General features: G+C 43.7%; 1 protein-coding gene across 1 annotated transcript; it reads right to left on the reverse strand.

The window, feature by feature from the left end:
* Window positions 1-4,668: 4,668 nt before the first annotated feature.
* Window positions 4,669-14,497, reverse strand: capn12 (calpain 12). Its single transcript, XM_037468976.2, has 22 exons — window positions 13,966-14,497; window positions 13,247-13,316; window positions 12,478-12,596; window positions 10,860-10,993; window positions 10,558-10,729; window positions 10,388-10,471; window positions 9,751-9,836; window positions 9,591-9,668; window positions 8,882-9,048; window positions 8,576-8,793; window positions 8,483-8,494; window positions 8,320-8,399; window positions 7,754-7,876; window positions 7,347-7,383; window positions 7,181-7,252; window positions 7,040-7,085; window positions 6,671-6,732; window positions 6,201-6,269; window positions 5,989-6,067; window positions 5,764-5,880; window positions 5,203-5,255; window positions 4,669-5,108 (listed from the first exon to the last, which is right to left on the reverse strand). Exons 1-22 carry the CDS (start codon window positions 14,164-14,166, stop codon window positions 5,082-5,084), a joined length of 2,106 nt encoding a protein of 701 aa, XP_037324873.2. The 5' UTR covers window positions 14,167-14,497; the 3' UTR covers window positions 4,669-5,081.
* Between the last annotated feature and the right edge of the window lie 1,424 nt (window positions 14,498-15,921).

Raw genomic sequence — 15,921 nt, forward strand, 5'->3', positions numbered from 1 at the left:
AGAGAGGACTGTGCTCACTGCAAGCGTCACTAGGACCGCAGTGTGTCCCTGACATCCCCCTCACCTCACTGGCCTCTTCTGCCCACACAGAGCTCCTTATCCACTCTCCTTTTGCATCTATCTACCTATCCATCTTTTTTCATGTAAACAACGTAAACAATTATGAGGCGCTTGAACAACAACTTGAGCATCACACACAGTGACCACATTCGAGTAGTGAGTGGAATCTCAAACATGTTTTTGTCGTCAGGCATTTGTGTAACATACAAATGACCGACAGCAGCACTCCGATGGGTTTGCAGCCTGTTTATTCCACCTTATATGGTGCATTATTATTCATATTGTTCACTATTTTAACAGAATTGCTTTTCAAAAGCACAATCTCCCTTTATTGGTCATGTACATGCAAATAGTATGACTCAGTCTTTGTGTATTTCTCTCATGTGCGTACACAAAAATGCAATTAACAGTGAGGTTTAAGCAAAATAGAGGTAGGTACAAAACAAGGTGTCACAGTGTTTTAAGATGTAATGCGATGACATGTTCATGACACCATTCAGTTAAATCATATCGTTCAGACATAACTTGAAAAGAAGCTGAGCACACAGATATTATTATTACCTAAATAAATAAGTAAGGTCCCCTTAAAAAACATTTTAATAATGCATCATCACTCGACCAGGTTTCTAAAAAAGGAGTTAGGGGTTACCAGCTGGAGCGGAAGTTAGCAGAAGATCTTCTTAACCCGACAGTTTTTAGTTTCATGAGTAATAAGAGAAGGAGGGAGTAACATTTAGAAGAGTCAGAGTCTTTAACTGACATCAACCATTGCGCAACAGAATAATTTAATTTGGGACTTCAGCAGTGCGGCTGCGGCGTCGTGGCGGGGGGCGCAGAGCAGTGCGGCTGCGGCGTCGTGGCGTGGGGCTCCGGCCCAACCCCTGACCCCACCCCCCCTTCAAGGACCGACTTCCAGGCGGTCCCAAGAGGGTGGCAGGGAGGGGTCATGGTCAGGCGCCGCGGGGCCGGGACCGGGGGCGTGGTTCTCGGGGCAGGAACGGGCGCTGACGGGCGTCTCGGGGCAGGAACGGGCGCTGACGGGCGTCTCGGCGCAGGAACGGGCGCTGACGGGCGTCTCGGGGCAGGAACGGGCGCTGACGGGGTTCTCGGGGCAGGAACGGGCGCCGACGGGGTTCTCGGGGCAGGAACGGGCGCCGACGGGCGTCTGGGGGCCGGAACGGGCGCTGACGGGCGTCTGGGGGCCGGAACGGGCGCTGACGGGCGTCTGGGGGCCGGAACGGGCGCTGACGGGCGTCTCGGCGCAGGAACGGGCGCTGACGGGCGTCTCGGCGCAGGAACGGGCGCTGACGGGCGTCTCGGCGCCGGAACGGGCGCTGACGGGCGTCTCGGCGCAGGAACGGGCGCTGACGGGCGTCTCGGCGCAGGAACGGGCGCTGACGGGCGTCTCGGCGCAGGAACGGGCGCTGACGGGCGTCTCGGCGCCGGAACGGGCGGAGGCGAGACTCTGGGGGCCCGTGTTGCCTTGCTGTAGGCAGCCTGCAGCCTGGCAGCCAAGGTGAGCACCCGGTCGACATGAGGGTCGACCCCAGGGAAGGGCCGCCAGACTAAGGGGGGTCCTGGTGCCGGAAAATGCCCGCTGGTGACCTCCCCTGAGGTCAGCGTAGGGCGGCGAGGGCGGCGACGGCGGTGACCGGAACGCTGCCCGGCGCCTGCTGGCGAGCCGGGGTTGGCGTTGCGCCGGGCAGCCTGCTGAACGCTGCGAGGCCCACCAAAGGCCAGACGGGTTCCCAAAAACGGGTTCTTCAGCTCAAACCCTGCTGAGTCCTTAGGTGGTCGCGTCATTCTGTCACGTAGGCGTGGAGGTGCAGGCGGAAGCAGGACTCAAATGCAGGGTCTTCCACGAGAAGTGCTCTTTATTTCACAAAACAAAAACCGACGTGCTCCAACCACGGGAGACATTAGACAATGACACGACAAAGGACAACTGGCACACAGGGCTTAAATACACAAGGGAGGTGCAGGTGATTGGACACAGGTGGAAGCAATCAGGCAATCACAGGACAGGAAGTGAAGTTACCCAGAGACACGAGACACAAGAAAGCTACAAAATAAGACAAGCAGACCCAAACCGTGACAGACCTGGTTTAAAGATGATTACGTGATGTGAACACTCCACATTAAATACAATATCTTTGGCAAAGTCATTGATAAATTCAGTTTCTCTTCATTCCTGACCTCATATAAAAGTCACTTAAAAAATTATCCTGTGAATTCAACATATGCAGGTATAGAGATTCTATATTTGGGAAAAGGGAGCCCGGTATCAGGGAGGTCAGTTTAGAAGTTTGTTATCAGTAAAGAAAAGTTAAATAAGTGCGTCAGTACTTATATCATGTTGTGACAGTACTTTGGACTCCAATAAGACAAAATGAAATACTCAGGAAACAGAAAAGGCTAAAAGAAAATCAAATTAACCTCAAACATCTTTTGATGTTGTCTAATTGCCCTAATTTTATTCATAGTGTGAAGTTAGGCAAGAAGTAAAAAGGAGCTTGAGTGAACTGTCACATCACTGTAATATATCAGTGGCACAGAGGAAACACATCTGCTTGTCGACAACCATGACACATTTAGAACATAAATATAGCGGGATGAGGAACAGAGAGCAGAGTGAAGGGGAGAGCTGCGCTAATGCAAATGTCGCTCTTTGCATCACCAATTATCCATCTTCACGGCTTATAAATAAAACACGCACTATAAATAAGCCCCGTACTAACACACTCACATCTTTAAATACCCCGGCTGTGACGACTGAGATAGTACTGCTCATCATGAGTGAGCCCAGGCTAAATTTGCAGCCAGGGAGCCGACTTACGCAATCCTCCCTGGTCTAACTCCTGTGTCTACACACCGGGCTTAAAATCTCACCGTAGTCAAACCATCACAGTCCTCCACAGATCCCACTCCCACACTGCACGCTACAACTCCCGGCCCTATTCCTGTATCAGCCCCCGCCGCCGTGGCACGGAAATACCAGCACCTCCAAGAGCAGACGCCAAGCCTGTCAGAGCATCGTCACATCCCACAGGACAGCTGGGGGAGCAGGAGGAGGTAGGGGGGGGGGGGGGGGGGGGGGGCAGGTGGAAGGATGGGCATCGGCGCTGAGAAAAGAATCAACACAATGAGAAGTCTTTTGATCTGAATGAGCAGGTGCTCTTCTCCAGAGGTGTGTATTGTTATTTTTCAACATTTATAGGGACTTCATTTGTATATCCATAATACAAAATTAATAGATTTTAGGTAACATTTTGTATCTAAATAGCCAATTTAGCAGTTGTTTTGGCATGTAATTACCACTGTCATTGTAAGGAGATAATGAGAATAATCCTAAATGCTGGCGTAGGAGAAGATGTATTTGTTGACAGTATTAATCAACACTTACAAATATCCTTATATGTGTATGTACAATACGTTATAGTGTGTAATTAACAGTAACAGAGTAAATATTCAATGCGAAATTCTTTTTCATCAAATCTCATTTGAGGTCATTTATGTAGTAGTGAAACATTAAGATTAGAGAAAAGTGAAGTGTAGTTGCTAGCAGCGTGGTTTTAGATCCATAGCTTTGGTCCGTCGGTTTGTTCCAGACTGGAATATTTGTCACGGCGTTTTTCTCAAAAACGGATGGTCCTGAGAGGAAGGGATCCAGTGACTGGGGTTAGGGTTACACGTTTGTACTTTTTGGAGCCACTCGTGTCCTCCTCAGGATGACCTGTAATAACTTTGGTGATCCTCTGACTTTTTCATTTAGCACCATCCTCATGTCAACATGTGTACATAGCTGGTTTGATAGCCATGTGGAAGCCACTGGCGCTACATTGATCTCCTACACAGCCGACACAAACAAGACAAAGCAAAGGGTTTGGAAATATTAAAACAGTAAAGCGGTAGGCGTTGATGGAGAGGCCGGACACCGATGATGAATCCACTGGTCTTTTCCCTCTTTCTCTCCATTAGAAATGGACGCTGCTGAAGAAAACCTGTGTGTAGTCACCTAACGATGAACAGGAAGAAGTGTGAACATAGGCGCTATTAATAGCAGCATGAGTAGAATAGTGTGAGCGTGCAGCGAGCACCGTCAGGAGGATTTAGACTGTGAGACTCAGACAGTTACTAGAGAGAACAGGAAGGGGAGAGAGAAAAGGGTGAGGGATGGATGGCAGGAGAGAGGGAACGTGGTGGAGGAGGGGTGAGTGTATGTTGACGCTTTACGTGGCGTCAGTGCGATAAGAATAGAGATGCTGCGTGCAGCGCTGCTGAGACATACACCTCACTCCCTCGGCAGGGCGGGCAGAGCTCGCTCTGACTATTTATGTGTGTGTGTGTGTGTGTGTGTGTGTGTGCACTAATCATTCCCGGAGCACTCGTGTGTGAAGGGATGAGTTAACTTTAGGCATGTAAGGTTTTTTGGAAGTTTACGCACTAAAAGTTATGTGTAAGCTTTATCATTTTTTGACATTTCATTTTAAGAGATTGGATTCCTTTTCATCATTAAATTCATTCTGAAGATCTACAATCTAATGTAATTACTTTGAGAAAAAAGCTAATAATGTGGGCTAAGAAATAAGGACACCTTCAACATAATTATGATATTTGTTTTATTACAAGAGGAGTAATATTACAGCATTCCATGCATATATTTTTAAATGATATAATATAGTCTATGATACTTGTGTTACTGTTACCTACTTTGTTCTAAATTGATTTGTTTTAATTTATAATTCTTTTGCGTGTTTCAACCCCAATGCGCTGTGCAATCCTGCACTATAGTGGCAATAAAGCCAAACCTTTCACCTTTCGCCTGTACCAAGGCTATAGCCAGATGAACGAAAATTTAAAAAGATCAAGCAAGAACAAAACAACAGCATCACAACGCATTAACGAGACCGCCGCTGTTTGTAACAAGGCAGACGAGAAGGAACTGTTTTAAAATGCAGTCAATAGTGTGGTGGAACACACAGCATGCTGTGACTCAGCTGGGTCAGATGTGACGACCTTCTTCACACCACCAGGAACTGGAGCAGCCACTGTACAGTGAACAGGTGATCAGAGCAAAAAACAAATAAGCTCTCCGGGTTGGTATTTGAACACTAATCAAAGCATATTTGGTCAGATACTCACAGAGTTGATCCCTCTGTCTTTCACTTCCTGACTGGTCTCTGATTCGTACAGAGCTGAGGGGAAGAGACAGCGTTCAGTCTCACCGCAAAAGTTCTACATTAAGTCCATTCTGCATTGAGTTTAGTATTTATTTTCATAGCAGATCTCCTCACAGGTATTATGAATATATTTAGAGATGGTCGAAATACACATAAAAGCAAAATGGATAAGTAAACAACAGGCTGCGCGTGTAACATGTATGTTTGCCCTACATATTCACATCATGGGCTTCAGTAACAGTCTCCTGGATGTAGGGATGGAAGACGTACTCAAATCTTTTCTTGAGTAAAAATACTGTTACAAGTCCTTAATTCTAATTATAACTAAAAGCACAGAAGGTACTGCCTTGTCATTTGCAAATACATTCATCGATGCACGTTTTTGATTGTGAAAATAAATGTTTTTTCAGTAACAAAAAGTATTTTTCCGCAGTGAATTGTCCCATGTGATTGATTTCATGCTCCTCTATATGTTTTATCGCGGAAAGGCCAACAGATGTGTGTGAGTGTGTGCGTGCGTTACCAAAAAGCTTCTGCATCCTGGTGACACAAGACACGAAGCCATGGAAAGGCATGTGAAGCTCTCCAGATACAAAGCGCTCAGACAGCAGCTGCAACACCTTTCCATCACACTGCATCCCTGGGAAACGGGAGCGATGGTGGGAACACTAAGCAGCTGTAACCAGCATAGAATGCATGTGTGTGTGTGCGCGCGTGTGTGTGTGTGTGTGTGTGTGTGTATGCACACCAACAGCTTGCAGCGCTGCACTGAGCTCAAAGGGGCTCATGGTCCCAGAAGAGTCCTCATCAAACTGGAAAAAGATGGACTGAAAAGAAAGTAGCATAAGAATAAGAAATGATGACCCCACTCTTCATCTACTTTGTCTTCAACAGATTAACACACACACACACACACACACACATACACACAAACACACACACACACACATAGAGCTGCACCTGCAGATGGCGCAGAGTGGACAGCAGGGTTTCTGTTTGTTCCCGGGTGAGACTGCACTGCCCTTTAGTCTGCCAGCAGAGTTAAGGACATCTCAACAGGACAGAAGACAAGTGCAATGAAATGATGAGGAAACTGAGTTCAGCAAACAACGGGGCGGCACAATGACGCGACCGGGGTATTGTCTTTTAATATCTCTGGGCTCTTTGCAAACAACTCGTCGGGCAAAATGACTGATGTTCAGTAGATGGAACCAGCGACGTGCTGCACCTGGGCCGTGCACATCCCTGTGCCAGTTTGTGATGTGGAACTATTATAGTAGAACCACCATTATGTATCACTAGCAGAGGTCAATGAAGATTTTTACAGGTTTATAATTATTCGTGAGAAACACAGACATATGGACGGTATAAGTTAAACAGGGAACCTTAAATACGAGGAGTCAAGACATTTGAAGTATATCAAAGGATACAGCCTCTCCAAAGATGAGCTGTCTGCATGTATCCAGTGGCAGATGGTAATCTTTCTCAAGAGCTGTGATCACAGGAAGAAAGGCACAGATTGATGCAGAGAAAGAAAATACTGGTTTAATTGGATTAAGACGAGGAAAGGGGAAGGTTAGGACAAATGTCGTCACTTGTATTACTTAAGATGTAGTCTGACTGCAGCTTTGAGCCTCTGTCTAGACTGTTGACCTCAGTGACTCCACTGGACCAACTTTTGAGGGAACCTGTCACTACCTTGCTCCCATCTAGTGGCTATTGCTGGTATTTATGGTTAGACTTGTCATTTTTAGATGCACCCAAACCATAAAGAACCTGATAAACGGAAGATCTTAAACCTGTGTTGAACAGCTTCATGAGCTTCTTGGGGTTCAGTCTGTCATCCTGAGTGAGAGAAACAAGATATCAGAAAACCAATTGCTCCAAATTTACACTTTAAAAAAATAAATGAACGTGTAACAATGATGAGGATTTCTTACTCTGCCAGCCTCCTCCTCAAAAGTCTTCTTAACTCTCTCTTGATCTTTCGGGGAGAGAGGAGTAGCCATAACCTGTCGGGAAGAAACACAGCAAACAAAACACACGGTATTCTAAGCGGCTATTGGCTGCTGTTTTAACGTGTACAGACAAAAACACTGAACTTACCTGAAGGAAGCTAGAGGAGCAGGTGAAGTCCTGAGTCCTGGAACAGGACACAAGTTTATTCTTATGCTCACAAGACAGTATTTTGTGCTTGCAAGGCAGATTTTATCATATGAATAAAAAATATATATTATATATATATGATTAACGGTGACCTCACATAAAAGGCAACCTGAGTAGGTCTAATCAGCCACACATAAGGCATCATATCTCATACATTGATTGCATTTTTTATGTCAAATCAAAGTAACTATTTATTCTGTAACAAAGATGTTAAATAATTTAGAGCAGTGAAAACTGCAGAAAAGCGTAAAGTCATTTCAAGTAATTTGAGTAAACAGCAGTCTCTTGATTTTTTGTTGTCTTTTGGAATAACTTGGGCCATCAAAGTAAAATCCCCTCCATCTCACCCCAGAGTGTTTCCAGTCTTGGAGAAAATGCGGACAAAGAATTCTCCTGGCTGGTTGGGCTGAAAGGTGGACGGCATGATGATGTAGTTCCCCGGGTCGAGTTGCATCTCCCTACACAAACCCCTGTGGCACAAAACTAAGTCATTATTGGGAAAACAATATGATTCATGTGTTTGAAAGCTCGTTACTCGTTTTAAATATGGTCTCGTTTGTTTTACCTGTATGTATATTTTATTGTCTTTTAATTCCCTCCCTAGACATATTTGTTTTGGAATAATGAAATAAAATTTAATTTAAAACCATCTTACCAGATGAAGAAAATAACTGAAATGAATTATCAAGCTTTGCATTTATTTGGAAAAGTATAACTTGGTTTAGTATTGACGCATGTTGGGTGCAGTGAGGTTCAAATATAACAAATAACAATTGGGATTGCACTCGATTCAGTGCATCGATAACGCGGAATAGGAATGTTTTACAGTCCTTACAAAGTAAAAGCATCACAAGCACATTTGTGAAAATATTGTTAAAAATGTATTAATATTTTTTTTCTGATGGTCTTTTACCTCTGAGCTTCATATTTTCCAGAAGAACCCACGGGTAAATTTGTCGTGAAGAAGTTGCGCCCGAGACACACACCCTTAAGCTGTATGAGGAGATGATCACGTTCTTACTTTATCGATACATTATGTACCACCATCTACAATCTGTAACTCGTGAGATACTCACCTCAGGAGGAACCTACAAAGGAGAAAAAAAGACGGGTGTGAGCGATCACAATGTTCAATAAATCAATAAGTAATTAAACAAAGTAAATGTGACCTTGTAAATGTGGAAAGCGATTTGGAGGAAGTCGATTTGAGTCTTCTTCCTGCGGTTTTTCTGCAGCAGCTCCAAAAACACGGTGCACTGTTTGGCTTTGCCCTTCTGTTTCTTCTTCTCCTCCGGGGTTCTGGCCCCGTCATCATCCCGATTGTCCTCCTCCGCCCGGTCGTGCTGCGTGAGATCCAACTGGAATTGAGGATTCTTCCAGAACGATTCTTAGGGAAACAAATATGATCAATGATTAAATGATAACAGGTTAGCTTTTGAATGCACACATCCACAAGAACAAATTTAGTAACATACGGTTGTATTTGCAGCTACCACCAGCAGAGCTCCCCGAAACCCAACATCCCTTATATTCACTGATGCTCCAGGTATATGGGGAGATGTTTTGCTCCTCCAGGTTGTCAGGATTCACACTGCAGATCTCCACAACATTAAACAGCCTGCCGAAGTCCTCAGCGCTGATCCTGATGGAGAGGCTTATTTACATCAGAGAGCCTATCGTGTGTGAATAGCAGCTGCTATTGCATCTTTACCTGCACCACACTCGACACCGGAAATATTCGGTTACTACTTTAGTATTCTTCACTACTTATGACAGTATATAAATAATTTAGATCAGCTGATAAAGATGAAAAAAGGGCTTTTTTTTGAGCCCATGAATGCTTTACTGCTACAAACCCAATTATTTTATTACATTTGGTGCTTTGCTGTAGATTCAACTAGCCAACATTAAAGAAGGAGACAGCAGTAAAATGTAACATTCACATTAATACAACAGATATATTAATCTAGAATCATCAGTAAGAGTCAAATATGAATGGGTACTTTTACTTTAAATTTACAATTGTGTCTGATTATATTTTTATACCTTTTCAGAATTAAGATTTTAGATGCAGGACATTTACATGTAGTGGAGCACTTTCACCGTGTGATATCAGTAAATTAATACAAAGAAAGTATTTGTATACTTTATATTCTGTGAGTAGTTTAAAAAAAAAACACAAACCAGAACTCTCCATCTTCTTTCTGTTTCAGGTCAATCCTTTCCTTCTCTGCTTTGACCACGTCATCCCACTCTTTACTCCTGCAGTCACACATATACAAAGAGAAACCCAATGAGTGTGCTCCTTCTCTCCACAAAGTGCATAAACAGGAAGCTTCCTCACTCGTCACCCCAGGGTCCGCGATATTCAACAAAGCCCCAGGGGTTCCTCAGCCTCAGCAACAAAATCTCATCTGACGCTTTTGTTACCTGAAAAGTTTAGAGAGAAGAAACGACTAAATCCAGAACATCTGTTAATGGACTTAAAGATTTACTAAGATTTATTTTGTTTACTGAAGAAATATGATTAGATTAGGTCAGTGTAGAGATGGATGGTGAGATAAAATCCAATTTCATTTCAACCCAATTAGATTTTTTTTTTTAATATAGTGAAACAGAAGAGATTAAATGAAATAACATGACTTGTAATTCCATTGGACGATATGATTAGGTTACATTAGGTTAGATGATTTTAGTGCAGTTTGGATGAGATGGGATTAGATTAGATTTGAGTATTTGAATGAAATAAAATAAGATCAAACAGCGATGAGATTATATTAAAGGAGATTGGATGACATTTCAGAAAGATGGTTTGACAATGAATTACATCCGTTTCTCATGAAAATACATTATAGGGTTACACATTATGGTCTTTGGGGAGACACGGCTCATCGCAGTAACAGAAGGAACAGTAAAACCACGCAATGACAACAATAAGTGAATTAAATAACGCTGCCGTGTGGCCTGTGTGTCGTACTGACTTTGTCGCTGTCGGTGATGGCGTAAGCGTGGCCCCTAACCAGCCCGTCTGCGGTCACTTTACCGATATCTGGGCTGCTGCTGGCCTGTGAAGACAAAGAGAGCAGCTCGAGTGGTTCTGAAGTTGCATCCGTCTTTGTGCAGCGTGAACTCCCGCAGGTCGCGCACGTACCTGGATGAAGCAGCTGAGCAGGCTCCCTCGGGACAGTGCGGCTGTCAGAGACCTCCAGAGGACTTGAGGGGCACGAGATGAGACCTGCAGCGAGTGCGCGATTCCCCCGGTGAAATCTTCCATTCCCTCTGAAATGTTGCCCCCCTTCAGGCTTCCGTAGCATCCAACTAACCTTCGTGAGATGAGGTGAGAAAGAGTGTTTTTGTCCAATCCCTGTAGCTGCACGCACACGTATACAGAGAGGAAAACCAGGATCGCAGACATAGCAACCCAGAAACATATGCTTGGTAGTGGAAACTGACTTGGCATAGGCCTTCTCCACCAGGGCGCTCCAATACTCGTTGCGGGTGGGAGAGTAGCTGAAGAGCAGACGGCCTTCGCGTACTGGCAGCTTGTCGTCCACAACCACCTCCACCCACTCACCATACTGCCAGAACTGCGCAGCGACGCACAGGGAGAGGGATGGTGAGAACAGAGCAACGGAAACGGTGCAATGAATCAGAAGGAAGCGATAACGAGGAGGAAGACGAAGAGGAACAAGGCCTGGACTTTATGTCCCAAATACCTCCCTTTTTACTTCTTCTTCTTACTTGATGAAGTGCGATACTAACTCTCTTTTAGCTCTGCATTGGGTCTCCACCAACTCCTGCAAAATATATCTGACTTTCTGCTTAAACGGTAAGCAGCTGTTCTCTAATTGTGTCTGTCTGCTCTTTGGTTGAGGTCAGTTAGTTTGGAAACAGCTCAAAGCGACTTGATAAGAGCAGTGAGATTGAATCAAAACCATAAAGTTGTTTTCTAAAGATAACTGTATGTGTAAACAATCTCTGTGGGTTCTTGAGCTACCCCTTCATAGCGGACCAATGGCTGTTGTAATAATGTATATTTTAGACTCTTCTCGCTTTGATTTATTTAAATTCTATTAAATTTTTTATAGCCTCATGGCCCAATGATGGCTCAAAATCTTCCCCTCACACGAGTACCTGCGTCTGTAGATGTGTTGACCCAACGTTTGGCCCAGTTTACTGATTACCTTTATTTACATGTCGTATATATACATGTAAATCACTTTATATTGTCTTTTTGCTGAAAGCTGCTACACACATGTACGTGTCTTATCGCAGCAGGTGATACTAAATATATCACATGACATATTCAAGCTTAAAATCAGAAACATAACATTTTGAATGAAAAGCAGCTGGTGTTGATGAGTAGAGGTTTGTACTGTACTGGTTATTCGTGTCTACTGAACGGCAGCTTAGAGCAGGCCTGCACTGGCCTTTCATAGTTCTGTGAGTGTGTGTGTGTGTGTGTGTGTGTGTGTGTGTGTGTGTGTGTGTGTGTGTGCGTGCGTGCGTGCGTGTGTGTTTCCCAGGGGTAGTCACTACCTGCATGTCCGGACTGCGCTCCCATCAGCCTGAAGGGGCCGAATGAGCTCCCAGTCCTTCCGTCCTACTTGTCAAGTCATGTCACATTCTCCCTAACAGTCTCTACAGGTCAAATGCTCCGGGGCAAACGAACCACTGAGCAGAAGCTGTACAGAACATCAATATCCAGCTGTTTGCGTTGACACGATTGACACGTCTAACAGTCAGATGTTTGATTCATCTGTGTAGGTTAGAAGCCTGACCCTCATGCCCTTGAATACAGTATTTAACACACAGAACTTTTTCCAGAAACGTTTTTTGTGGTTATGCTGAGTCAATTCGATTATTATCATAAGTATGTGCTTTCTTGTAGAATATCAAGTATATCTAGACTTCTGATCGGGCGACAGATGAGATCGAGCTGCGATGATTGACACTTGAGCGTAGTAACAGTGTGTGGCTAACGGCTGTAAATTGATTGGAGGACTAATTAGCAACTTCTTTCACTATGAAAAAAGGCAGGAAGTCAGAGGTTCTGTGTTTTATATCTTACCCTAAAATGGAAGATCCCTGCATAGCTCTCAGACAGGCTTTGGTTGGGGGGCACCACCTTCTCAAAGAGTGGGGGGTGCATGGTGAGACAGGACAGGGCTGCTAGCAGCCAACAGTTACCTGAAAAACAAACAAAGAAAACACACAAAAGCTTGCACGGACACGTTTTAAAAATAGTGTTTGGTAATGATTGCTTTTTGGACAGGGGAAGCTCTCTCTCTCTCTCTCTCTCTCTCTCTCTCTCTCTCTCTCACTCTTGTACACGTGTACTGAGAGACGTTCCTCTGCGATGGGAACCATCTGGAGATGTTGCAGTAAAACAATCTTGTAAAGCACCTTTGAAAGAGTTTAATAGAGAATCTAAAACTCCAACATGGAGCAAGACAAAGAAAAAGAAGATTGGTACCAACATATCAATTAACACATTATGCTAAAGAATGTTCTTGTTCACCACAAATAAGAAACACACTGAACCACACAGATTTGATGACGTCTGGACCCCTGCAGATTTGAGGTTTAGGGAACACTCCCCTCTCCCCTTTCTCTATGTGTTTGAAGTTTTGTCCCTGGGGCCCATTGTGCTATGAAGTCACTGCCTTTTTCTGGATGAATAAAAATAAACTGAATAGAAATAAACTGAAGGGCTTTTGCAGCTTTTGGTTGTGTAAGTATTACTTTTCCAGGATGTTGCGCAATGCCAGTTTAAGACAGTTCAGCGTGAAACACATTCCTCTGGGAGCAGGAGAGTTGGAGTTTTGTCTGATACTCACCCAGTTGGCCCTGACAGATGTCAGTTGTCCCAATTGTGTCCTCCACAAATACAGCGTTCACACCAATTTCCTTCAGACAGAATGTGAATGTGGGAATATTTCAGTTTGATTTTTTTTTATACTAAAATGAACAAATATGAGGATTTCTTATTTCTGGCATATCATTGACCCACCGATTTACAAACATCCTAACCTCTATTCATCCTAAATCAAAAATATTTTCATACAGTTCATAGAATTTAATATCTTCAGGATGTAATATGTGACTATTGAATATATTCTGGCTTGGAGGAAAACAATTTTTTAAATTTGTGTTCCTATGTCTCGGGAACTGCGTCTTCAGACCTGAAACACATCTGACTGAATAAGTCAATCAGCTGACTACAACTCTGCAAACACTGTCTTGAAAGGAAACAATGGTAATACATTTCACATTACTTTCTCGTGCTCCATTTGTTTAAATATTTCCAAGTGGCCCAAACAAATACATGCGTTCAGCTTTTCGTTATCTCAAACTGAACGTGTGTCAGCAGACTACGCCTTAACAAATATGGCAGCCTATTTCATTTTCGCATGTTTTAGACATAGAGGAAGTTGTCACATGACATGATTAATAATTATTTTTGAACTTAAAATGTTTTGTCAATCGTTCAATTAAAGAAAAAAAAACACATCTGACTTGCAGCTGGCAGGTTACACGCACGCGCAACTTGGTCTACCTTGGGTCGCCGCCACTTGATCGCCTTTTTTGGATCCGGATCCTCCGGCATACCGATGGACGTCTGCTGGGGGGGGAAGCAGGGATCAGCAAACAATTTCCCAGACTTCAGACATTTCTGCAGGAGATCCTGGAAGTCCTGATCCATGAACTTGATCGGGTTCACGATGGAGCCCGGAGCTGAATCCTGCTCGGTCGCCATGCTGTCAGTGGATCCGCAGTCAAAAAAAACGGTCACCCGGGAAAGGTGCGCTGAGCAGCCGTCTCTTAAATACAGATCAAAGCGCACACCCACCACAGACCGTGAGGGACACCAGGAGCACCTCCCCGGCTCTGCCCGGACCGGAGAGGAGTGCCGAGCGCCGCGGGCCGTGGCGCGCTGGAGTCGGACTAATGACACGGTGCCGACAGCCTCTTTGATCCTTCTCTGATTTATCAGGCAGTCGGAGGCAACGGGCTTCTTCAAAAAGCTTGTTACTAGGCCCTCAAGAACCGGGACTTTAGAGTTTTTTTAGGGCTTTTAGGACTATACTGAATGCTTCTGTGCTTTTCCGTTGAATCCGGAGTGTGCACCGGAGGAGAGTGGTGTGGTGGGGACGCCAGGTGTCAGTCTACTCCACGCAAAGGCGCCACGCGTCCGTGGAGGCCTTTGGTGTACAGTGTGGTAGTGGTGGTGATAATTGTTATATGATGAATCAGCGATTGAAGAAATTTAACCACATCGCTATATTAATCATGTAGAGATGTAGAGAATAAGCACACAACAAATAACACGTTTCATTATAAGAAGGAGCATGTCAGATATATTGGCGGTTCTTTTTATTATTTGTCATCTATAGACGATACCTTCTGCTTTCCTTATAAGCTTTAACAAACTTGTCTGTGCTTATCATTTGGATTATAATTGTATATTAGACAGAACAGGAGCTCAAAAAATGTTCATACACTAGTCCACTTTTAGTAGTTGAATGTATATTTGTATGTAGTTTATTTACAAAAGTGAAGGTGAGTTAATACTGCAATGGACAGTTGATTAATAATGTTTATTTGATTTTAACACAAGGCTTTATCAATGTTAATACATCATTTACATGTCCTTCATGTATCAGTTATAGGCCACCAGAGCAAGACCTTGGTTGCCAGATCCTGAATAAATGTTTTGCTTTAACGGAACAATTTGCCTCTTTTATTCTCTTTTTGGTTCCTCAAAGATCTTGAACAAGCCTTAAAATTCTACTAATACGTTACCAAAATGATAAACATATTTACATGTATTACTGCGTATTTCACTGGCTTATTATATAGTGAGATACTAACGACTCAAAAGCCAGATCCGTTTTACAACCTGGCAACCCAAACATTGTTCTAATTAATGGTTTACATTTGATCTATTATTCATGCTTAACTATGATGTTGTACCCTGAATAAAGTAAACAAACAACAAAAGGAGAACCATTGTTTGAACATTTTCCAACACAACTTTGTTGTGTAGTTTTGTTCTTTTTGTCCTATTTACAACACTTGCAATTACCTTGAAAAAAAATCATCTCCTCTAAATGATGGATTTTTAAAACATGTTACCAGAAAAGGGATTGTCAGGGATACAACATATACTGGTGGGATTGTTTTGCTGAGAATGACAAAACAGTAGGAACTCTCATCGGGACTGAAATGATCTGAAGAGGACCTCCAATTACCGTCCCCCTCCTTTCTCTCTCTCTCTCTCCCTCCCTTCTGTCTGTCACTCATTATATTATCCATTTCCAATAAACTGTTTGCGGGCCTCTCCAGGCATCTCCAGGCGTCCCTCCATCACACGCCTGATTACACTGAAAACGTGAGACTGACCGGGACTAAACAAACAAGAAGAATAGGGACACGGATCCGTCTAATGGTCACCATTTAACTCCATTCATTGGCTCTCTATTATGTCCGTTTGCTCTTTGAGGACGGGATT

Source organism: Pungitius pungitius, chromosome 3 (genome assembly GCF_949316345.1).
Source record: "Pungitius pungitius chromosome 3, fPunPun2.1, whole genome shotgun sequence".
In the NCBI taxonomy this organism is placed as follows: domain Eukaryota; kingdom Metazoa; phylum Chordata; class Actinopteri; order Perciformes; family Gasterosteidae; genus Pungitius; species Pungitius pungitius.

Coding starts and splice junctions, on each gene's coding strand:
- capn12 (XM_037468976.2), bottom strand. CDS start 14,166: ATGGCGACCGAGCAGGATTCAGCTCCGGGCTCCATCGTGAACCCGATC. Junction 7,253..7,346: donor GCTCCTCTAGCTTCCTTCAG/GTAAGTTCAGTG, acceptor TCTTCCCGACAG/GTTATGGCTACTCCTCTCTC. Junction 5,109..5,202: donor AAGACAGAGGGATCAACTCT/GTGAGTATCTGA, acceptor TTCACTGTACAG/TGGCTGCTCCAGTTCCTGGT.